The sequence below is a fragment of the Felis catus genome, chromosome A2 (assembly GCF_018350175.1).
Source record: "Felis catus isolate Fca126 chromosome A2, F.catus_Fca126_mat1.0, whole genome shotgun sequence".
In the NCBI taxonomy this organism is placed as follows: Eukaryota; Metazoa; Chordata; class Mammalia; order Carnivora; family Felidae; genus Felis; species Felis catus.
The window spans coordinates 81,499,035-81,522,977 of NC_058369.1; the positions used below are offsets into that span (position 1 = coordinate 81,499,035).

General features: G+C 43.1%; 1 protein-coding gene and 1 long non-coding RNA gene across 6 annotated transcripts in view; one reads left to right on the forward strand and one right to left on the reverse strand.

The window, feature by feature from the left end:
* NAPEPLD (N-acyl phosphatidylethanolamine phospholipase D) overlaps nt 1–23,943 on the forward strand; it is a 79,826-nt gene that overhangs the window by 13,965 nt on the left and 41,918 nt on the right. For 2 of the 5 annotated variants that reach the window (XM_045052295.1, XM_045052297.1), the window contains exon 1: nt 19,354–19,776. The exons of 1 other annotated variant lie outside the window; for it this stretch is intronic. In XM_045052295.1, coding sequence (XP_044908230.1) covers nt 19,565–19,776 — 212 coding nt within the window. In that variant the 5' untranslated portion in view covers nt 19,354–19,564. Of the gene's footprint in view, nt 1–19,353; nt 19,777–19,809; nt 20,192–23,943 lie in introns of those variants that run through there. 2 more of the 5 variants (XM_023250289.2, XM_023250287.2) reach the window with 2 other exon arrangements.
* LOC123383858 lies at nt 17,805–18,762 on the reverse strand. The gene is made up of 2 exons (XR_006594149.1): nt 18,442–18,762; nt 17,805–17,998 (listed from the first exon to the last, which is right to left on the reverse strand). It is a non-coding gene; the product is annotated as an uncharacterized LOC123383858 (long non-coding RNA).

Consider the following 23,943-nt stretch of genomic DNA (forward strand, 5'->3'; position numbering starts at 1 on the left):
AGCAGGGGCTGGAGCAAGTGTGGGGTGGCCTCAGACTTGAGTGAGGGGAGGGATTACATGGTTGGCAACCAGATAGTACCTTATAGTCCTAAAAACAGCAACTGCATGCTGAGTACCTACTGTGTGTCAGATACTGCACTGGGATTTTGCATACATTGTTACACCTACCTCCCAGAAGTGTTTTGAGGTTAGTAATTCTTTCTATTTTATAAATGAGGAAATTGGGGCTCAGAGGACACATAATAGCTCAAGGTCACAGCATTAAGAAGAGGCAAGCTGAGGTCTACCTAAGGCCAAACCCACAATCCTTCTACCCCATGAATAAACTTATTGGAGTTGGCTCCAATTTTTTGCTCTTAGGGGCAACGTTATATAAGCAACCTATGACTAATGTTAAAACAGTGACTTTTTTAAAACTTTATTTATTTATTTTGAGAGACCAAGAAACTGTGAGCAGGGGAGGGGCAGAGAGAGAAAGAGAGAGAAGAAGAATCCCAAGCAGGCTCTGCACGGTCAGTGAGGAGCCTGATGCAGAGCTCGAGCTCACAGAGCATGAGATCATGACCTGAGCTGAAATCAAGAGTCAGATACTTAATCAACTGAGACACCCAGGTGCCCCTGTGATTTTTTTTTTTTTTTTTTTAATTCCTGGAAAAGTCCAAGCATCAGGCTGGTAGTATCAATAGCCTGTAATCTCATATTGAAGTAACCAGGAATTGTCATTATGCTGAGAAAACATGAACACTTTTTTTTTTTTTAAGTTTGTATATTTATTTTGAGAGTGAGAATCCAAAGTAGGCTCTGCAGAGCCTGACACGGGGCTTGATCCCACCAACTGTGAGATCGTGACCAAAATCAAGAGTCGATGCTCAATCAACTGAGCCACCCAGGTGCCCCAGAAAACATGAACACTTCTAGAATGACAGGACCTTGTAGTAGCTTTGACATTCTTGCTGACCATTTTGCTAATTCTGTGGAAACCCTGCACATTAACATCAGGTGGTAGCCATTGGAGCCCTTACACAAAATTAGAGTAGTTCAGAAAGAAAGATTAAACCTCAAATGTTAAAGCAAATTGTCAACAGGAACAGGAATCCTGGTGGGAGGGTTTCTGGTCAAAGGCTGCTGAGCTATTGAGGCCCTGCCCTACTCCTTCCCACCAAAAAACTAGTCATATCATTGCCTACTCTAGTCAAACGCACAAAGATGAGCAATGAGCAGTAAAAGGCTCTCTATCAATTGTAATTCCGAATTCCAGTAACTGTTTCAGAATTGTAGCACTACCTCATTGCAACTTTATTTCCCCAGCGCTAGGGGGAATGAAGCAGGGGGAGGACAGTGAGGCCTCATGGCATTTAAATCACCTGGCCCATACCTGTGGTCTGGCCAAATCAGGTTGATTGACTTCATGCAGGCAGGGGAGACCTCAAAGAAGAGGGGAGAAGGAAGCCTTTTGTAAGGTTTAGCTTCCTTCTGAAGGATTCCAAGGAGTAAGGGAAGCTTAGATCCGCTCTGTATTGGGTGCCACTTCTGCGGTGGTTTTAAGAAAAGCAAGAGTATCCTATGTGCTCACTCCTACGTGGAACATGGAAACTTAATGGAGGACCATGCGGGAAGGGAAGGGGAAAAAATAGTTTCAAACAGAGAGGGAGGCAAACCATAAGAGACTCTTGAATGCGGAGAACAAGCTGAGGGTTGATGGGGGAGGGGGGGGAGGGGGGAAATGGGTGATGGGCACTGAGGAGGGCAATTGTTGGGATGACCACTGGGTGTTGTATGTAAGCGATGAATCATGGGAATCTCCTGAAACCAAGAGCATACTGTATATACTGTATGTTGGCTAACTTGATAATAAATTATATATATATGCATATATATATATATATAATATAAAACCTGTTTAAAGTATTAAAAAATACAAAGTCTGATAAAAAATGAAGAATCAGCATGTCTGGAAAAAAATATATAAAAGCAGGAGTAAACCAGGTGTTGGGTGCTGCCCTGAGGGGAGGTGGTTTAACAATTGGGAATCCCTACTAAGAGATGGGAATAATCAAATGGGATGGGGCATCATTGGAAAGAAAGCAGTAACCATTCAAAGTTGGTGGGGAAGGGTGGGTTGTGGCATTTTACATCTGTTTCAGTGCTTCCTATTGACTTTGCAGCTGTCTTTATCTGTGTTCATCCTCCCAGCCTGATTTACAGCAGGGCCAGAGCACCCGTGGCTCAGTGGGTTAGACGTCCAATTTCAGCTCAGGTCATGATGTCACGGTTCACGGGTTCGGGCCCCACATCGGGCTCTGTGCTGACAGCTCAGAGCCTGGCTCAGATTCGGTGTCTCCCTCTTTCTCTGCCCCTCCCCCCACCTCTTTATCTCTCTCAAAAATAAACATTAAAAATAGATATCCATTAATGTTTTAAAAAAAAAACGGGCTGCATTTCTTTTTTCAGTTGGAGCCGATTTTTCATCTTTTAATTCTAGACAGGTTCTTAGTCTTTCAATAGGATGGGAGGAGAACACGAGGAACGTTGAGTGGATCCCTTAGCCCTCCAGCTGGCCCTCCTGCATTCTGTGACCTGGTTTTGGATCTTTGATCATCATTGATGCCTGTGACCCTCAGGTGCTCCCTCTGAGCAGCTGGAGTGTTCTATGTATAACTAATAAATTGCCTCTTCAGCATCGTCCTGACAACAGTGTTCGTGGGCAATAGTTAGAATCCCTGCCCAAAAGCTTGCTGAAGCTGCTCCTGCAGCCTGCTGCCTTTGCACAGAGACCTAATGTATCAGTGTGCTGAGAGCATCCTTTTTCTCCCCCCACCACTCCCCCTCCTCTTAGTGTGGTTTTTCTTCCTCTGTATCTCTAGGTGCTGGTGTCTGTCTGTCTCTCTCCCCTCAAAGGATTTTAGTTACGTATTTATATTTATTTTAATGTTTGTTTTGTGAGAGAGAGAGAGAGCGAGAGAGAGAGCATGTGAGTGGAGGAGGATCAGAGAAAGGGAGACACAGAATCCGAAGCAGGCTCCAGGCTCTGAGCTGTCCACACAGAGCCTGACATGGGGCTTGAACTCATGGACTGCGAGATCATGACCTGATTGGATGTTCAACCAACTGAGCCACCCAGGCTCACTCTCTCTCTTCAAAGGATTTTTTTTTATTTTAATATAATTTTAATATAATTTTTAATTTATTTTTATTTTAATATAATGTATTGTCAAGTTGGCTAACATACAGTGTATATATAGTGTGCTCTGGGTTTTGGGGGTAGATTCCCGTGATTCATCGCTTAATACAACACCCAGTGCTCATCCCAACAAATGCCTTCCTCAATGCCCATCACCCATTTTCCTCTCTCCCCCACCCTCAACCCATCAACCCTCAGTTTGTTCTCTGTATTTGAGTCTCTTATGGTTTGCCCCCCTCTCTGTTTGAAACTATTTTTTCCCCTGCCCTTCCCCCATGGTCTTCTGTTAAATTTCTCAAGTTCCACATATGAGTGAAAACATGATATCTGTCCTTCCCTGACTTATTTTACTTGGCATAATACCTTCCAGTTCCATCCACGTTGCTGCAAATGGCAGGATTTCATTCTCATTGCCAAGTAGTATTCTATTGTATATATAAACCACATCTTCTTTATCCATTCATCAGTTGATGGGCATTTGGGCTCTTTCCATAATTTGTCTATTGTTAAAAGCGCTGCTATAAACATTGGGGTACATGCGCCCCTATGAATCAGCACTCCTGTGTCCTTTGGATAAACTTCAAAGGATTTTGTAAATTGAACAGCTGACAAACAATATTATACTAGTTTCAGGTATGCAACAGTGATTCGCTATTTAGATCTGTTACAAAGCGGGACGGACGCAGTAAGTCTGGTTACCATCTGTTGCCGTACAAAGTGTTACAATATTATTGACTCTTCCCAGTGCTGTGCATTACATCCCCATGATAAACTTTGTCACTTGAATTTATCTGCTGATTCAGGCAACCCTTCCCCCTCAAATTCATACCTGATTCCTATAGAAAGGGTATGGGAGTAAAATAGCTAAACAGCAATTTTAGCAAAACACTTCCAGACTTTGGGGTCTAAGCAACGTGTCCTTGGTGCAGGAGCAGAAATCCAGCTTGGGAAAGCAGGCATGAGGGGAGGATTCACTACGTATCTTCCCATGTTTGGGAGCGATTGGGAAATGGAAAGGAAAGAATATTGGTAAGGTGACCACTCTTCATCCATCTCTTCAAAACTATGTCCAATACTTCTGCATTTTTTACCTCCTTTGATTTCCACAGCTATCGTTGCTTCCATTTTCACAGATGAGAAAAATGAGGCTTGGAGAGTGTCACGAATGTGCTGAAGTGATAGGTGGTCGATCTGGGGATTGTGGCGCAAATCCAGTGCTGTGCTGGTGAGAGGTTTAACTACGGGATCTCTGGAGAAATAGAATCCCTGGTTTGTAGCATTTGCTGATTTCTCTGCTGGCAATGCTCCGATCAGGGTGGACTCCAAGCTACCAACATGATGCTCTTAAACACAGAGTTGAGAAGAGGTGTGTATAACTTGCAAGTTATAGGAGCCAATCCAGTATACCACTTTATTACTCCCGATACACACTCTCCTATCTGCATTCCAGGATCAGACTTAGTCTCCACAGAGCAGAGGATGCTAATGACTAGATATTTAAAACCCAGGCTGTCCTCAGGTGGTGGACTCCCAACCCTAGCTCAGAGGCTCCGAGGTAGCAGGTTGTAAGAGGAGATTCCTACACTCATTGAGGGCTTCCAAGGCTTACTGCACATCAGAATCACTAGAAAACTCGTTAATGTACAGATTGTCGAGAACATAGCATAGAGGTTAACAGGGCAGACTCTGGAGCCAGGCAGCTTATATTCAGGTCTGGCTCTGCCCCTGACTAGCTGGGTGACCTTGAGCAAATTCCTTAACCTCTCTTTGCCTCAGTTTCTTCACTGATAAATGGTGATGATAACAATATTTACCTCACAGGGTTGTTGAGCAGGTTAAATGAGTATATATTTGTCAAGTGCTTGCAAGAGTGCCCAGAACACAGTAAATGCTACTGTGTAAAGTATTAGTTGTTATTATTGCTGACACTTATGCTGGGTGAGGCTCATCTGCCTGTATTTTAAAAATACTTGCCAATGATTTTTATGCAGTCTTGTGGGCTTGTTTATAGACATCAGGGAAACCACTGAAGTCTATTATTCTTGCCCTTGAGGAGTCGAGTAGCTTCTTTTAGGAGCCAAGACTAGGCCAAGAGTGAATCTGACTCTTCTTGCAAATCTGGAACAATCCATAAACCCTAAATTCACTGTGCTTGCCTTCGAAATCCTCTCATAGTCTCTATCCTTCCATAGAAGATCCAGTTTGCAGGATATTATACAGATGGTGTTTACTTAAATAATCCTAATTCACAATGGATTTCATCATAACAATGGCACAGAACATGACAGGCTGTGAGTTAATGTGAATTTCCACAAAGCATTCTAATTTCTACTAATGTTTCCCTCAATGTACATTTACATGTACATGGTAAACCTAGATTTCATTTTTGGCCTAGATCCATGTGGGGAGTCCTTGGGGCTCTAACTCTGCTCTCTCTAACTTTAAGAATTAAAACAGGGGCTCCAGGGTGGCTCAGTTAAGCTTTTGACCCTTGATTTCGGCTCAGGTGCTGATCTTGTGGTTCATGAGATCAAGCCCCATGTCAGGCTCTGTGCTAATGGCACAGAGCCTGCTTGGTATTCTCTCTCTCCCTCTCTCTCTGCTCCTCGCCCACTCATGCACACACTCTCTTTCTCTGAATAAAAAGTAAACATTTAAAAGCTTAAAAAAAAAAAACCCAGTCATAAGAGGGTTAACCATCAGCCCTTAATGCCAGGAAACTGCACGTAGATAGTACGTAGCGCTATGCACCTAGATGATAAATAGATATTACATGATGGCAGAGCCTCTGCTTTTCTACAATGGAAATTACAGAAATCTTGAATTTTGGAAACAAGGATTACATTTTTTCATTACCCCCAAAGGCTATTGTTAATTGCTGAGTAGTATTTATTAATCAATATAATGTCTCATTAGCGTTATAAAAAGCATGCAAGAAGATAGTCTGATGATTAGATCCCTCCATCTAACAGAAATGGGCCTGATTCTTGCTTCCACATCTTACTAGCCTTGTGCCTTCAGGAAAGTTAGTCTCTCTACATGTAAGCTTTCCTCCTCTCTAAGAAGAGTGTAATAATGCCTAGTGTCTGAGTTTGTTATGAAGATCAAATGAGAAATAGAATGTACTTAGCATAATATCTGGCACATGGAAAATGTACAAAATTGTACCTTAAAACAGCTGAGCCTGAAATGTGAAATTCTAAACCAGCATAGATACACAGTTAACAAAAAATAGCAAAGGAGGGGCGCCTGGGTGGCTCAGTCGGTTGGGCAGCCGACTCCAGCTCAGGTCATGATCTCGCGGTCTGTGAGTTTGAGCCCCACATCGGGCTCTGTGCTGAGAGCTCTCTGCTTCTGATTCTGTGTCTCCCTCTCTCTGCCCCTTCCCTGCTTGCTCTCTGTCTCTCTCTCAAAAATAATAAACACACAAAAAAAAATAGCAAAGGAATACACAGAGATGATTACATAGTAAAGAGTGCTGCATGATCAAAGACACATTGTAAATTAACAGCAGTCTCTATGAGAAGTCTAATTCCATGGTTTTTCGAGGTGTGTGGAAATGACAACCTCATTTCCATTTCAAAGAGGTTTTCTGAGTGGGTTTGGCCTTTGTGCTTTGTGCATCAGGAAAATGCACGATCTACTTGGAGCATTCAAGGCGTTGGGGAGGGTATTTTTTAATGTCTAAGAAGGAAAAATGAGTGTGGACAGTTTTGAGTTGTTATCCAGAATGGTCTGTGAGGACAGGGTTGTTAACTAGCTACCATGAAATTCTAAAGTCGGAGCCTCTGCCGAGAGGCACGCAAGGACGCAGAGCTGACAAATCGTGTGTGGCTGCCTGCCATCCGCCCCAGTTAAGAGCTTCTAATCAGCAGACTGCTGTGCAAGGTAGCTCGTACTGTTAACTCCACTCAGAAACTGACTTTGAAGCAAGGTCAAGAGAGATGCCAAATTGCATGTACAATGAGCATCTGAGGATAGCCTTGAATTAAATCATCACACAAATCAGCCTCCTCTTTTTCTCCAGGGCTCTGGATGTCTTGCTGAAACATGAGTTCCCTGTCCTCTTGTACTTTACCTCCATCCCTCTCCACTTCCCGCCCCACGCCCAGCCCCAAGAAGGCTCTTCAGAATTCAGGGAATAATCAATTTCTATTTTATCTAGTCCACAGATATAATAGGAGTGTGGGCTGTATGCCAACCACAGAAATACGTGCTAGAAGTATAAATATGGATCGGAGTATGTGTAAAGGAGTAGCCCACATTCTGGTTTCAGGAGACAGAAATGGAAATAAACAGTCGCACTATAATAACCGCTTTCATGGTTCTCTGAAAGCACCAAGGTCAGAGACAACCATTCTGCTTTGGGAAGGTGGGAGATTTTCTCAAAGGTGGTGATTCTTTTTTTTTTTTTTTTTTTTAATTTTTTTTTCAACGTTTTTTATTTATTTTTGGGACAGAGAGAGACAGAGCATGAACGGGGGAGGGGCAGAGAGAGAGGGAGACACAGAATCGGAAACAGGCTCCAGGCTCCGAGCCATCAGCCCAGAGCCTGACGCGGGGCTCGAACCCACGGACCGCGAGATCGTGACCTGGCTCAAGTCGGACGCTTAACTGACTGCGCCACCCAGGCGCCCCAACAAAGGTGGTGATTCTTGATTTGAGTGTTGAGGGATAAGCCTGAGGGCTCAGAGTGTGAGGCTGGGAAGACCATTCCCAGCAGAAGTAGTAACGCGTGTGCAAGCTCGTGTGTGTGTGCGTGTGTGTGCACTTGCCTTGGAGAACATGGGGACCAGAAGCCTGGAGAGAGGTCGTGATAGCAGGAATGTGTGAATGTGAAGTTCAAAGGTAAGACATGTTTGGCTCCAGCTCTGATTTTTAGATCTGAAGGGATCTTTGTGATCATGGTGGCTCAGGGTGGTCAGTGACTTGATCGTGGCAGGACCAGAAGCAATCTCTCCCAACACTAGGTCTCTGCTCCTTTCCCCAACCATGTCCCTAGCTCCAGCCAGGCAAATTCTTCCTATAAAGCTCAGAAATTGGGTCTCTCGGGCACCTGGGTGGCTCAGTCAGTTGGGTGTCCGACTTCGGCTCAGGTCATGATCTCACAGTTAGTGAGTTTGAGCCCTGCGTCAGGCTCTGTGCTGACAGCTCAGAACCTGCTTCAGATTCTGTGTCTCCCTCTTGCTCTGCCCCTTCCCTGCTCATGCTCTGTCTCTCAAAAATAAATATTAAAAAAAAAAATTAATTGGGTCTCAGAGTTCAATCTGGAAGTCACAATATAGGGTTTAGATACATGTGTCTACTCATTTGTCAGGTTAGTAGATCATCAATATTTTATAGACATTGTTATCAGACTTTCAGAGACTGTTTAAAGAAGACTGTGTTAGTTTTCCATGGCTGCTGTAACAAATGACCGTAAACTTGGTGGTGTGTACAAATTTATTTTCTTCTAGTTCTGGAGGCCAAAAGCCAAAATCCGTTTCACTGGCTAAGGTGAAGGTTTCACAGGACTGGTTCCTTCTAGAGTCTGCCTGCATTCCTTGGCTCTGGCTATGTCACTCCTGTCTCTGCTGCTGTTGTCACGTTGCTGCCTTCTTTCTTTGAGCTTCTTGCTTCCCTCTTATAAGGGAAGGGCCCTTACAATTATGTTTAGGGCCCACCTAGATAATCTGGCTAACCTCCCAATTTTAGATCCTTAATTGAATCACCTCTATAAAGTCTCTTTTGCCACATAAGGTAGCACTCACAGATTCTGGGGACTTGGAGGCAGATTTTTTAGGGAGAAGAGAGGATTGTTCACTTTACTACAGATAGTATTCTTCATCCCTGAATTGGAAGCATGCAGACAATACATACCTGTCTGCAGCTGGGGACTTGGGAATTGAGGGGTAGGTGGGAAGGGCTGGGACAAGGAACCCTTATTGGGTTACTGAGTCCATGGAGAATCAGATACCAGAGGGATTGGTCTAATCTTTGTGGGGAAGAAGGCAATAGTTTTTCTCCCTCTGTCCATAATAAATGCCATCCAAGTTGGATGACCCTTGTACTGGAAATACGTTGGGCAATTTAAAAAGGATTAGAAAACTGAAATTCTTGTTTGCTGAGTCACTGATGGCAGAGCCACATGACTGGCTGAGCACTGGGAATAAACTGTTTGAATGTGGAAATACTGAAGGATCAGTTTCTTTTCTTTCCTTTTTTTTTTTTTTTTTTTTTATGCTTACTTTTGAGAGAGCGAGCATGTGCATGGGGAAGGGGCAGAGAGAGGCAGTCAGAAGACCTGAAGTGGGGTCCCCACTGACAGCAGATAGCCCGATGTGGGGCTTGAAATAACAAACCACGAGATCATGACCCGAGCTGAAGTTGGATGCTTAACCAACTGAGCCACCCAGGCACCCCTGAAGGTTCATTGTTTCTGATGCTGGATTGGCACATGCTGTAGTCTGAGAGCATAACTATCCGTAGACGCCGGTCAGGGGTGGAGGGACCCTGCATGTGAGAGCCCACGCTGGCTCCTTTTGCTGCATTTCTCTCCAAGTGTTCCATGGAGACATGTGCTCTTGGAGCCCAATCTCCATCCTTGACCACTCTCCAGGCACCCAGGAATTGGAGACCTGCCAAAATGGTCTCAAGCCTGCCTTCAGGGCCAGCACCAACCTCTCCCCCATGTCTGTCCTCATGAGGTCAGGCAGCACACTATTGTGTGCACCCCAAAGCCTGGGGGTGGCTCTCTGTTGGTCATGGATGGGACTCAGACACGGGGAAGGGTCCACATGGATAAGCTGCAGGCCATCACAGTACAGGACAAAAGCTTGAAGCCAATGTCCTGAACCAGTTGCCAACCCTCCCCGAGTGTGCTCCCGGGTCTAGCAGAGAGTTCTGAAGAAGCAAAGAACTCTAAAGAACCCGGGCTTCCTCATCCTTATGAAGGTGTATTTTGTTAAGGTAGGAGGATTGAATATCTTTTACTTAACAGTTTGTCAGTCTGATGTAGAACCTTTTTTTTTTTTTTTAACGTTTATTTATTTATTTTGAGAGCCAATGTGAGTGAGCTGGGGAGGGGCAGAGACAGAGGGAGAGGGAGAGAGAGAATCCCAAGCAGGCTCTGCACTGTCCTTGCAGAGTCCAACGCAGGGAATGAACCCATGCACAACAAGATCGTGACCTGTGCCGAAATCAAGAGTTGTACTCTTAATCCACTGAGCCACCCAGGCACCCCTGATGTATAACTTTTCAATAATAAGATATGTAGGATGTGTGCCTTGTTAATACTCTTGCCTTGGGCTCTGCACGTGTTAGGGGCAGGGCTGGCCAGACCTATGCTCACTGCTACCAGTGTGCCCACATAGCACAGAGCAGCACAAGGAAAGCACCATGATAGGAAGTAATCATGTCAAGTTCTCTGGGCACTCAAGGGAATGTAAAAAGTTCAATGAATCCCTCAAGTCATTAGGAAAGTATCTATTTCAGGGCCTCAACCTTCAAAAGATAGGGTGTTTAGTTAGCTGGGGTGAGGGAGATAAATAAGATTTAATGCCTCCCGTGTTAACTGTCAGGTTTTGGTGTTTAGATTTTGGAATATGTTTGATTCTTTATTCTGAGTTATAATCTTTTGTTGTAACTGTGTAATTCAGCTCCATGGGAACTAAAAATAATGTTAACAAAAAACCTAAACCAAAAAAATAAGTCATTTTTCATAACCAGTGTGCCCCCATGAAGACTTCACTCAGGGGATCTGGGTGGCTCAGTCGGTTAACTGTCTGACTCTTGATTTTGGCTGGAGTCCTAGTCTCAAGGGTCATGAGTTCGAGTCCTGAATCAGGCTCCGTGCTGAGACGTTGGAGTTTGCTTGGGACTCTCTCTCTTCCTCTTTCTTTGCCCCTCCCCTACTCATGTTTCTCTCTCTCTCTCTCTCTCTCTCTCTCTCTCTTTTTCTCTCTCTCTCATTCTCAAAATAAATAAACTTAAAAAATTAAAAAGACTTCAGTCAAATAATATTCTGTGAACCACTTAGGTATGAAGGGATTCTTTTTCACTGAAGAAAACCATAGTGGGTTTCCCAATTTCTTGTTAACTTATCAGGGATTTCTCCCAACCTAATTAACGTGAGGATTAAAAACTGTTAAAATCAGTTATTCAACACTGATACCATTTTAAAAGTTAAAACTAGTGTTTTAAATGAAGAACAAATTCAAGTATAAAAGCTCAAAAAACCCTCTGAAATCTAAAATTCTTCTTAAGCACAAAATACATAATGATTGCATAATGATTGCTTTGGTTCCTTTTTTTTTTTTTTTTTTTTTTTTTTTTTTAAGTTATCTCTATGCTCAACATGAGGTTTGAACTCCTGGCCCTGAGATTGGGTCACATGCTGTGCCTACTGATTCAGTCAGGCCCACCTCACCTGTTGCTGTGTTTTTTTTTTAATCTCTAGTTTCATGATTTTTTTATTAAAAAAATTTTTTTTAATGTTTATTTACTTGAGAGAGAGAGAGAGAGAGACAGAGGTGTGAGTGGGGGAGGGGCAGAGAGAGGGAGGCACAGAATCCAAAGCAGGCTCCAGGCTCTGAGCTGTCAGCACACAGCCCAACGCAGGGCCAAGCTCACAGACTGTGAGATCATGACCTGAGCTGAAGCCAGACGCTTAACCGACTGAGTCACCCAAGTGCCCCTCATGATTTTTTTTAAATGTTTATTTTTGAGAGAGAGAGAGAGAAAGAACAAGTGGGAGAGGGGCAGAGAGAAAGGGAGACACAGAATCTGAAACAGGCTCCAGGCTCCAAGCTGTCAAGGCAGAGCCCAGTGTGGGGCTCAAACTCAGAAATCATGACCTGAGCTGAAGTTGGACACTTAACCTACTGAGCCACCCAGGTGCCCCAAATTTCATGATTAAAAGTAGCATGTTAACTTCTATCTCAGCGCTATTCTTGGAGGCACAGAATTTTCCAGGTGGAATAGATCGTAATAATGGTGGCAGACTAACCCCTCTGCTCTTGGAGTTCTCCCCTGTATTTTTTTGTGGTGCTAATCCACAGAAAATGCTATTTCTCAGAAGAACTTAGTTTACTTGGGGCTTAGATTTTACATTTTGAAGATCATACTCTGAATCTTTCAGATTAAAAAAAATAAACTGGCCAGCTACCAGTAAGAGGGATGTTACTTTCCACACAACTAAAATACCATAATATCTGGGTAGTCTCTTTTCTAGTGGGATAAATGCTAAATCAAATTCAAAGTATGATCTCATAACTATAGTGTGTGAACTTGTAAGAAGGCAAAGAAGCTAAATTTTTAGTGATTGCTTTGGATCAGCTGCCTTCTCCAGTTGCCACTATCACCCTCTAATTGAGAGACCTGCAGTGGTCTCCAATTTTTATTGTGAATGCCAAACAAAAATCTCATGTATTTTATAATGTGCTTCTGTACGGATACATATTCATTATGAAACTCAAGATCAGAAAGCAGAAAAGATGAGATTTAAAAACCTAAGAAGTTCTTTTTTCTTGCATACTCACTGGGCTGGGGCAACCCACTTTGGAAGCTGTTGCTGTAAGTTGACATCATTTGACTCAAAGAATTTCCTCTAGGCTGCTATTTCTGCTTTTATTTATTTATTTATTTATTTTATTTATTTATTTTTTTAAACACATTTATTTTGAGAGACAGAGCATGAGTGGGTGAGGGGCAGAGAGAGAGAGAGAGAGAGAGAGAGAGAGAGAGAGAGAGACATACCGAATCCGAAGCAGGCTTCAGGCTCTGAGCACAGAGCCTGATATGGGGCTCGAACCCACGAACTGTGAGATCATGACCTGAGCCAAAGTCAGACGTTTACCAGACAGAGCCACCCAGGCGCCCCTATTTCTGCTTTTAAAAAGAAGAAATGTTTGGAGAATTTTTACTTAACTGTCCCTTCCCTTTAGGTAGAACATAGCCTTGACTCTACCTTGTTTGTTTATTTTGACAGAGAGCATGAACAAGGGAGGGGCAGAGAGAATCCCAAGCAGGCTCCATGCTGCCAGGGTGCAGTCCAATGTGGGAATCAATCCCACCAACTGCCAGATCATGACCTGAGCCAAAATCCAAGAGTCAGACGCCTAACCCACTGAGCCACCCAGGTTCCCCTTGCCTTTTTTTCTTCTAGACCATCTCAGGTACTAAGAGACTAGGGGCAGAAAAGAAACGTAACATAGAGGTCAGCAAACTTTTTTGGTGAAGGATCAGATAGTAACTATTTTAGGCTTAGTGGGTCCAATGTCTCTGGCACAAGTACTCAGCTCTGCCCTTGTAGTGCAAAAGCAGTTAGACAATATGTAAATGAATGAATGTTGTTGTGGAAAAATAAAACTTTATGGGCACTGCAATTCAAATTTTACATAATTTTCAGATGTCACAAAGTATTTTTCTTTAAAAAAATTTTTTTTATGTTTGAGAGAGAGGGGGAGGGAGGGGCAGGGAGAGAGGAACCCACAGAATCTGAAACAATCTCCAGGCTCCTAGCTGTCAGCACGAAGCCTGATGTGGGGCTCGAACCCATGCACCATGAAATCATGACCTGAGCCAAAGTCAGATGCTTAAGTGACTGAGCCACCAGGTGCCCCCAAATATTTTTCTTTTGATTCCCAACTCCCTCTGCCCACCATGTAACCATTCTTAGCTCACAGGCCATATGAAAATAGGTGCAACCTCAAAGTGTAAAACTGCAGGAAGAAAACAGGACCTTGGACTTGGCAGTAGTTTCTTAGATAGGACACCAAAAGCACAGGCAACAAAAGCAAAAAGACAAATGAGACCATCTCAAACATGTGCATCAATGACAGAGAGTGAAAAGGCAATCTATAGAATGGAAGAAAGTATCTGCAAGTCATATGTCTGATAAGGGGTTAATAATCCAGACTACATGAAGAATCCTATCTCTCAACAATGAAAAATAAAATAATTAAAATTGGGCAAAGGAATTGAATAGATATTTCCCCAAAGAGGGTATACAAATGGCCAAGTATACAAACAAGATGTTTGGCATTCTTAATCATCAGAAAACTGTTAATAAAAACCACAATGAGCTATCACATCAAACCCATTAGGATGGCTACTACCCACCAAAAAATCACAAATGTTGGTGAGGACGTGGAGATACTGGAACCCTCGTGCGGTATTGGTGCGGTTGTAAAATGACGCAGCCACTACAGGAACAGTATGGAGGACCCTCAAAATATTAAAAATAGGACTGCCAGATCATATGGCATTACTGCTTCTGGGTACATATCTAAAAGAGTGATAGCAGGGTTTGAAGAGACATTTGAGCATCCATGTTTACAGCATCACTATTCACAATTACCAAGAGGGCAACCCAAGTGTCCATGAGTGGATGAATGGATAAATAAGATGTGGTAAATAAATACAATGGGATATTATTCAGTCTTAAAAAGGAAGAAAATCCCATCACACACTACAACATGGATGAACCTTGAGGACATTATGCCAAGTGAAATAAGCCAGTCACAAAAAAGATCATTACTGGATGATTCCACTTATGTGAGTTATTTAAATAGTCAAATACACATAAACAGAAAGGAGAATACTGGTTTTCAGGGCCTAGGGATAGGGGGAAAGGGGAGCATTGTTTAATGGGTTTCAGAGTTTCAGAGTTTAATGGGTTTACAGAGTTTCAGATATGCAAGATGAAAAAGTTCCGGAGATCTGTTTGCCCAATAATGTGAATACACTTAACACTACTGAACTATGCCCTTAACATAAAAATTGTTAAGACACTAAATGTTAAGGGTATTTTTTACTGTAATAGAAAAAGAGAAAACCAAGGGTGTCTGGGTGGCTCAGTTGGTTGGACGTCCAACTTCAGCTCAGGTCATGATCTCATGAGTTCCAGCCCCACACCCAGCTCGCTGCTGTCAGTGCAGAGCCCACTTCAGATCTTCTGTCCCCCCCTCTCTAAAATGTTTTTTTTTTAAATATCTTGATACTGTGATTCCTTCTTCATTAAAAAAGCAAGAGAAAACCTAACGCTATAATATAATGAATGCTGAGAATTTTGCATTCTGAAAAATAGTTTGAATCGAAAATAAAACATCTGGCCTTCAGGCCAAATTTTGCTGACCCTTGGCCTAAACACATTTCAACTCCCCCTATAGGCACCCTGTCCTGTCTTCATGTATTTTTCCTTGAAGCTATGTATGTACGTATGTATATATGATTATTTTTGAAAGAGAGAAAGAGAGCGCAAGCAGGGAAGGGACAGAGAAAGAGGGAGACACAGAATCCAAAGCAGGCTCCAGGTCTGAGCTGTCAGCACAGAGCTCCAGGCAGGGCTCGAACCCACGAACCGTGAGATCACGACCTGAGCTCAAGTAGGACGCTTAAGTGACTGAGCCACCCAGCTGCCCCTCAAAGCTTTTTAAAAAAAATCTTCAAATATTATAATGCAAGTGGCCGTACAGCCTCAGAGTAGGGAGTCTGGGGAGGTAAGATGGGTAGTTTCCAAGAACAAAGAGTTCATGGCAGAGTGTCCGTTAGAATTTAGTTACCCAACGTCTTTCTTGCTATTTGGAGTTATCTATGGATTTTTTTTTTTTTAATGTTTTGAGAGAGAGTGCAAGCAGGGGTGGGGCAGAGGGAGGGGGACAGAGGACCCATAGCAGGCTCTGCGTTGACAGCCTGCTGTGGAGCTTGAACTCACGAACTGTGAGATCATGGCCTGAGCCAAAGTCAGAGGCTCAACCAATTGGGCCCCCAGGTGCCCTGAGTGTCTATAGGTTCTTAATGATCATGAAAACAGTCTTTAGTGTGACTGGAGGTGAACGCAGGTGTTAACGATTCCACAGGTGCTGCTATAAATACGTACTGAATTAAAGTCTTCTAGTAACTAGTTCTTTAGTGCTCCGAGCATTTAGGCCTGGAGCAAGGAGGCCCCACTTAAAAAAAAAAAAATTTTTTTAATGTTTATTTTTGAGAGTGAGAAAGACAAAGTGTAAGCAGGGGAAGGGCAGAGAGAGAAGGAGACACAGAATCTGAAGCAGGCTCCAGACTCTGAGCTGTCAGCACAGAGCCTGACATGGAGCTCAAACTCACAAACCAAGATATCATGACCTGAGCCGAAGTCACGCTCAACCAACTAAGCCACCCAGGAGCCCGAAGGAGGCCTCACTTTAAAGATGAAAGAGCTATTATGCTGAAATTGTTTTATATGTGACTTTTTCAAAGTAAGTAGCACCTAACGTTTTGTGAAGTATTAAAATAATTAGTAGCAGTCTCCAGAAAAGTTGTATTGGCCATTAGCCATGCATAGAGAACTGTTTCCTAATTTTTTTTTACAGCTTTAATTAACATTTAAAAACTAAGTAATTTTTTTAAAGACTTTATTTTCAAGTAATCTCTACACCCAATGAAGGGCTAGAAACTACAACACAGAAATCAAGAGTCGCATGCTCTACTGGCTGAGCCAGCCAGGTGCCTCTAAAAATTAATGTTAAAAATCAAAATTCAACTGAGTAGATTTTAAAGATCTTATTGGCTTTATTCAGTGAATCATGAACTGGGCAGCATCACATCTAGCAGATAGAAAGGACTTCTGAGGGGCTGTACAAAATGAAAGACTTTTATGGGCAGGAGGTGTTGTTAAAATCCGACTTCTGTGCTCTGGAGCTGAAATATAACTTGAAGACAGAGTTTGGGGATAAGGAGCACCAATGGTTTTATTACTTTGCCAGGCAAAGGAGGCTGCTGTAGGCTAATGCCTTCAACACTGCAGACCCGCCTGGGGTAAAAGACTGAGGGGTTCAAAGTGAAATATAGCACCTAGATGGTTTCCATAGGTATCTGGTATGAGCCTCCAGCCATGCTCATTGTATTCTAGCTAGCATCAAACCAGCACTGGCCACCGGAGCCACTCCTTACTAAGTGTACCTCGAGGTTAGCAAGATGTCAACACCTTTACTGAGTTCCTAGAACAAAGGATTCTACAGAAAAACAAGTGAAGGGGAGGGAGAGAGTTCAAGAATAAGGAAGAGAAAAACACGTACAAAGTCAAGCCTTGCTGAAGCATTAGTGTGACCGTCTTAATTTCCATTCGTCTTTATGTGTCTGTAGGGGTTTCAAAGAAGTTACACAAGGAAAAAGTGGATCGGTGTGTCAAGGTCCCTTTCCTTTAGGTGATGGCAGGTTCTATTAAGGTGGATGATCTTAATAGTGCTGACCAGGTGATTCCTGGTTGGTTTAAGATCCCATTTCTGAGAGGCAAAAAAACGAATTCTCACTTTGGCTATGTGAAGCTTAGCATGAGTGACTCCATCTGGGGCCTGATGTCTTGTTGTTAACAGTAACAATTTAGAAGACAAATAGTTATCATTATGTGCAAAGTGCCTGACTTCCTAGGGGCGGCATAAGAGGGAAGGACAAATAAAACTCGTTCAGCAAGTCAAGATCTAAAATTAAGCCATGAGTTAAAATGCAGAGGGTGCAGTGTTCATTTTGCCCTATCCTGGGAAGCAGGGCTAACGAGAAATTTTGCCTGGAGTAATATAAATTGTTACACTAATCAGCTTCTTTTCATGGTCTAGAAAAAAATCCAACCATTAAGCTTTAGAAGTTGAGCTGACAGAGACTGCAACACAATCCATAAAGTTTATGTAGTATTCCAGGAGTTAAGCATTAACACTACTCCTTAATTAATACAGCTTCAATTACCATTTCAATGTTGTGGTAAAAGACTGTTCATTCCTCTTAGATTCCACTGATTTACAGAGAGGTGCTTACCTGTCCTCAAGGAAAAACACCTTGTGAACATTTGTCTCTTCATAGTATCTGTAAGTATATGTAGAGAAGAGTTAGCAAGTGAACGTTTCCAATTGCTTCTTAAGCATGGTAAGCAAATGCAGCACATGAGCCTAGACAGTATCCTAGTTGGGGGGGGGGGAGGGGTTTATAAAGACATTCTTGGGACAATCCCAGAAACTTGAATATGGACTGAATATTGAATGGCATCAAGGAATTGTTTTCTCAGGGGTGCTAATGGTATTCTAATTCTGGAGCAAATGTCCTTACCCTTAGCAGAGGCAGGCTGAAGTATTTAGGGGTGACAAGTTTTGATGTCTGCAACTTATTCAAATGGGTATAACAAAAAGGCATATCTATTTTCTGTATATTTGGACATCTTCATAAAAAAATGTAAGGGGAACAACAAGCTTCTTTTTACATTCCTTAGCCAGAAGCACTGTGAAGAACCTCGGAGCATAACTTTAACTCACAATTTTGGTTTGTAGCTCTGTTCCTTTCCTTTCGCACCTCAGGTACCAGCTTCTGAGTGCAGTCTGAGCTCCACCCAGGCACAACCAGCTCTAAATCACACTTCAGGCAGTAACATTTGGGAACTGTGCAAGCTCGGTTGAGGGAATAAAAGTCCACACTGACATTATCCGTGTATTCCTAGAGCATTACAGGTCCACTTTCACTTGCAAATAGTAAAGTAATTTGGTTTGCATTTTCCGGCAGTCCTATCCGCATTTGGGCCCTGTGTGGCGTTTCTTCCCCAACATGATGCCACCCCACCCCACCCCTCAAGTCCCGGAGGACCATGGACACAAACAGAAGACTCTGAATGAAGCAGTCTTTTTGCCCAACCACCTGCTGTTGAATTGTTTCAACCTGATTTCAACCTGTTTATAAATCACTTCTTGAAACAGCTAATATCATCCTGCAGTTTAAATAGAAAATCCTGGGAGAAACTCAGAATCACAGTTTCATGCTCTTTAGTCATTATCTTGAGTGTAAAAAAAAAAAAAAACAAAAAAAAAAAAACAAAAAAAACCAAGAACTGTGTGTACCAGTAGGCTGTGACATCGCTTTAAAAAGTAATGAGCACACCGTGACCAGGCAGTACTGCCATTAATATTCAACACCTCTTGTACACACTTCAAATTAGTTTCTTTGCTTCCAGGCTCATGGCACCATCGGTTGTAAGTATGCTGCTACCAAGTGTCTACTACAATTGCAACGGCTGTGAGATGCCACCTAAATCCCATTTAGTCTCAGCAATTAGGGCCGGTGTCTAGGAACGTGTTCATGCATCTGAAAGTTAGCTATTGATTTAGGTCAGGGTAACCAATCCTGTATAAAAAAAGGCTTCTGCAGAGCGCTCGAGAGGTGCGGGCCGGCCAAGGGGGCGCTAAGCGCGGGCCCCGCGGCGCCTCCTTTACCAAGATGGCCTCGGCACTGGGGTCCACGGGCGCGGCCATCTTGTAAAGGCCAGAGCGGCGGCCCGTAGGGGGCTACCGCTGGCAGAGCTGCCAGATTCAAAGGTCACAACGAGTGAGTGAGCAGCCCACGTGGAGCGAACTTCGCCTCGGCCTGTGGGTACAGCTCGCCCCCGGGATGGCGAGGCGACGAGCGCTGAGGCGCTGCCTGCAGCTGTTGGCGCCCTCGGCGGAGCCGGCGCGCCGGGGCCGGGGGCGGCGGAACCCGGGCGCCGGCCGCCGCGGCCCCTCCCTCCGCGCGGGGGTGCTGTGCCCGGGGGCGCTGTGGCCCGCAGCCCTGGAGCAGCGGCAGCGGCGGCGGCGCGCGCGCCCAGCCGCCCCCCGCGCCAGGTGAGCCCGCCCCCCTGCCGCCTCGAGCTGTAGCTCCCGGAGCTCCGCGCTCCCGCTCGCTCTCCCGCCCGCGTATCTTTTTCGCGGCTCGCTTCCCCCTCGGCCTCTGGGTGGGGCAGCCAGCACACCCCGGCCTGGGGCCGTTTGGACTGCTCGGCGAAGTGGAGCGCGCAGTGGGTGGGATTACCGGGGCCGAGCCCTGCCTCGTCCTGGAGATGCTGTACTTGTGAGCGGCAGGCGTTCGTTTGAATTTCTGCACCTCTAGAGTTGCGGAGCCCGCGTCTCTGAAGCTGCCTGGGTGAAGAGCCACATTATTATTTTTTTTTCTCTTGGGAAAGTAGCCGTCTCTGGGACTTGTTTTAGATCCATCTTCTCTTCAAATCACCAGGTCACATCTTCGCTGATCGAAATACATGTGGGTGTATTTTCTGTGGCTGTATGTAAATGAATGGGTCGACAGCATTCTTAGAGCAACTTATTTCTGCCTCATATAGGGTATTTATCTTTGAAAACTTCATTCCAACAGGTTTCTTTGCTTTTGTCTTGAAAATGAACCACGAATGGAATAGCAGAAGAAAGGAGCAAGGTGGGGTGGGGTGGTGGAAGCTGGTGCTTTCTGAGTTTTGTGTTCTGCGGTTGTTTCTTAAGTTGGGTATTATTGTGGGCGGTCCCCCCCCCCCCCCCCCCCCGGGATAGAACTCGCTGGGGCGCTGATAGTTGAGATGAATATGCTTCCTCGGGCTACGATCTGATATCAACCCGGCAACCGAACCTGGAGAATATTAAGAGAATGAGAAAAGTTAACCTTTAAAAAGTCATTTAGTTCTTGTCCTTGCCTTTACTGTTATGATATGACTCACCTCCTTTACTTGGGCTGAGCATGAAGTGTTTGCTATTTGATAATTCTGAGTAATTTATTGAGAGAGTCACTCCTGAGATACAACTCTCTGAAAATTAAACAGTTTCAATCTCTTTAAAAGTGGATATCTAGCATTTCTATTTCTATTTTAGTGCTTTTGATTTAGCCTCGGACATCAATACCATTTAGGAAGAAATTATGTAATCTTTAAAAGGAAAAGATTACCCATATCCCACAATAGTTTGATGTTGTTGCAAGAAAACATCAGGTCTGTGACAGAAATTAGGGCAAGTGTATTTAAGAGAGATTGACTTCACTTAAGACTGTTTTGGGTTAACTGAAAATATAGTCCCAATTTTCAGAAATTTTTTGTTAGATTCTGCAGGCTTTCCTGCTGCAAGAATTTCGGTAAGTCTCCAAAAGAGGAAAAATACTTAATGTATTTCTCATACCTTGTTTTCACTCACAATTCCAAGTTAAGTTGTACCGATTTCATATTGCAAAACTTAATTTTTAAAGTAGTGCAAGGATAATTGTATGAAGGACCTTTTAATGTAAGCATTCCATCGTAGGGTTTTGGTTATGTTTTAGTTGATAGAGTCATCCTCATGTTTGAAAACGGCATTTATGTTCCTTTGGTGTTTGTGAGTTTGGGAAACTGAGGGGGAACATTTTGTCTCTGTTGGGAAAAATACCATTTGCCTTTGATTTTGGTGTTTCATTCTGCTTTTTCTTTGTAGTAGTAGATGGCTGTGGATGTGGTGGGTTTTTCCATGCCATTCTCCTCTTTATGTAAATAAGATATGGCTATAGCTGGGAGGCTGTGTTGATCTGGCATTTTAGATTGAAAAGCACACAAGTAAAAAGTGTTAGCATTGAAGAAGTATTTGGGAGCCATATTCGCACATAAGTAATGGTTAATGAGCGAGCATCTTTATGCTGAAGGCCTGTGAGAGCATGTATAAAATTGGCATTAAAGAAAAATCCCTCGTGATTTCTAGCATAAGGCCCAAGTAATAAACCATTCTAACTGCTATAATACTGAAGAATTCTACCTATCTCTGCCTGCCTATCTCTTTATAGTTAGTGCTTTGCTGGACTTGTCTTTTGAATTTACAACTATTTATTGTGTATTTAAATATTTTGTTAACAGACTTTTGTGATAGATTATGTATGAACTCCTATGACCCCAGGGTCGGTTTGGTTATGTCAGAAATAGTCTTTTGCCAACTCAGGTGGTTAAATAATGTATTATAAGTATTATAACTATGACTTACAAAGCCCTTTCATGTATTTATGTATTTTCAGTTTAACTTAATAGACCTACAGTGTGTGAAATTATTAACGTCGTTCTACAGATGATGCAAACAGGAAACTGAGAGCTGGGAAGTTTTAGTGGTTTCCCAAGGTCCCTTAGCACAGCAGCTCTGGCCTTCTGTAGTAGTATCCACTGCTGCCTCTTGTCAGAAAGGTGTGCTAATGAAGCCAAGGTAGAGTGGTGTTGCTCAGCAAGCTCTGGTCAGCGTCACAGCCACAGATTGTACCCCTAAACCTATTGTTTGTGAATGGTCAGTATCACTGGTTAAAGAGGCCCAGGACTGGCTTATAGATGGATCAGCATAAATTCACAAGTGTGATTGAGAAATAACTCCGTATGTACCTGTTACATAAAACAATCCATTTTTTCCCTTGAAGGCAGATTTTCATGTTTATCTTATTTGGGGGTCTTCCCAGATTAAGGAATTAAGGAACACGTTGACCGAAAGGAAGTGCCCGTACACCTCTATGCTCTTCTGAAATCTCTCTTATTTCTGAAAGTAAAGTTGTCAGAATAAAGAAACACCAAGCTTCCTGATTGTTCCTGACACTCCTTACCCTGGTCAGATGCTTGTTTGCTTTGCTTACAAGGCTCTGATGCTAGGACATCTGGACAACACGCAGTAATTGGTTTGGAAAGTTTTCTGTAGTTCTTCAAACTACAAAGATGTTTGTTCTCTTTTTAAGTTACTGTGTTCATTCCTTTGGCTTGTTTGGAGAGTTTGTGAAAAGAAGTACTGTGCGTTTATTCAGAATATGGTGCTATTATATGGTTGAAGTAACTAAGGACAGTTGAAAAGTTTCTAGACTCCCTTTTTAAAAAACTTAAGGCCCATTTATCTGTTTATGAGCTAAACTAAGTAAAATATCCTGCATGAGGTGAAATGTGTCCTTTATCTTTTTATTCTGATCATTGCTCTTCTGATCCAAGTGTTGTTAAATATAATTACGATGAGAGCATGGCTCATAAGTAGTCCAGGTTCTATCACCAGGCAGAGCTGGAGCCTCTGAATGTCATGTAACTCTCCAGCCTGACTCGCTTCACCTGTAAAGTAAAGGGGTTCACACAGTGATGAACTTGAGTCATGGAATGTTCAAGTTAGAAAGGACTGAAGTGTGTACCTCGTGTTTAATTTATAGATTTCCTGTTTCTATTCTTGCAAGAGTTTTTAGCCAATCATGATAACCACAAAGCCAAAACTTCAAAATTCGGCTTCACCATTTCACAGAGATGAGGTACTTTAACATTCTTGGATGGAAGTTGATTCCTCTGTCATTCTTTGCCCATATAGTGTCTCAGTTTTATGTGTAGATGAACTGTTCGTTGTATACACATGTTGTATATGTGCTGTTCTCAGCTTGTTTTTTTAACTGGCAAATATGAATGCTGGTAGACATGTTTGAATAAATCACAATGAAGAGTTTGACAGCCTTTTGATGTTGTCAGCAATATTCTCTTGGTTAAGCATGAATATGTAGACCTTTGTAATTCCTTTTTGCTTAGCTGCCTAAATATATTAATATCATATTTTATAATAATGGTCATCTCCAATTTACTATAAACTGCTCACATTTTAGTTTTATTTATTTTTGATAGAGACAGAGCACAAGTAGGGAGGGGCAGAGAGAGAAGGAGACACAGAATCCGAAGCAGGCTCCAGGCTCCGAGCTGTCAGCACAGAGCCTGACACCAGGCTCGGACTCACAAACCGTGAGATCATGACCTGAGCTGAAGTTGGACGCTTAACCGACTGAGCCACCCAGGCGCCCCAACTGCTCACATTTTAGCAAGTCTTATTGAAGACCTAACTATGCATTTATATGGTACCCCGAGGCCGTAGAGTGACTATTCCTCCAGGTTTTCTTGGGACTGAGGAAGTTCAGGATGTAGGACTCTCCATGCTGAAACTGGGAAAGCCCTGGGCACACTAGATACATTGATCCCCATGCCTGAAGGTGTCTTCATGGAACTTGATTAACAATTCTTCTTG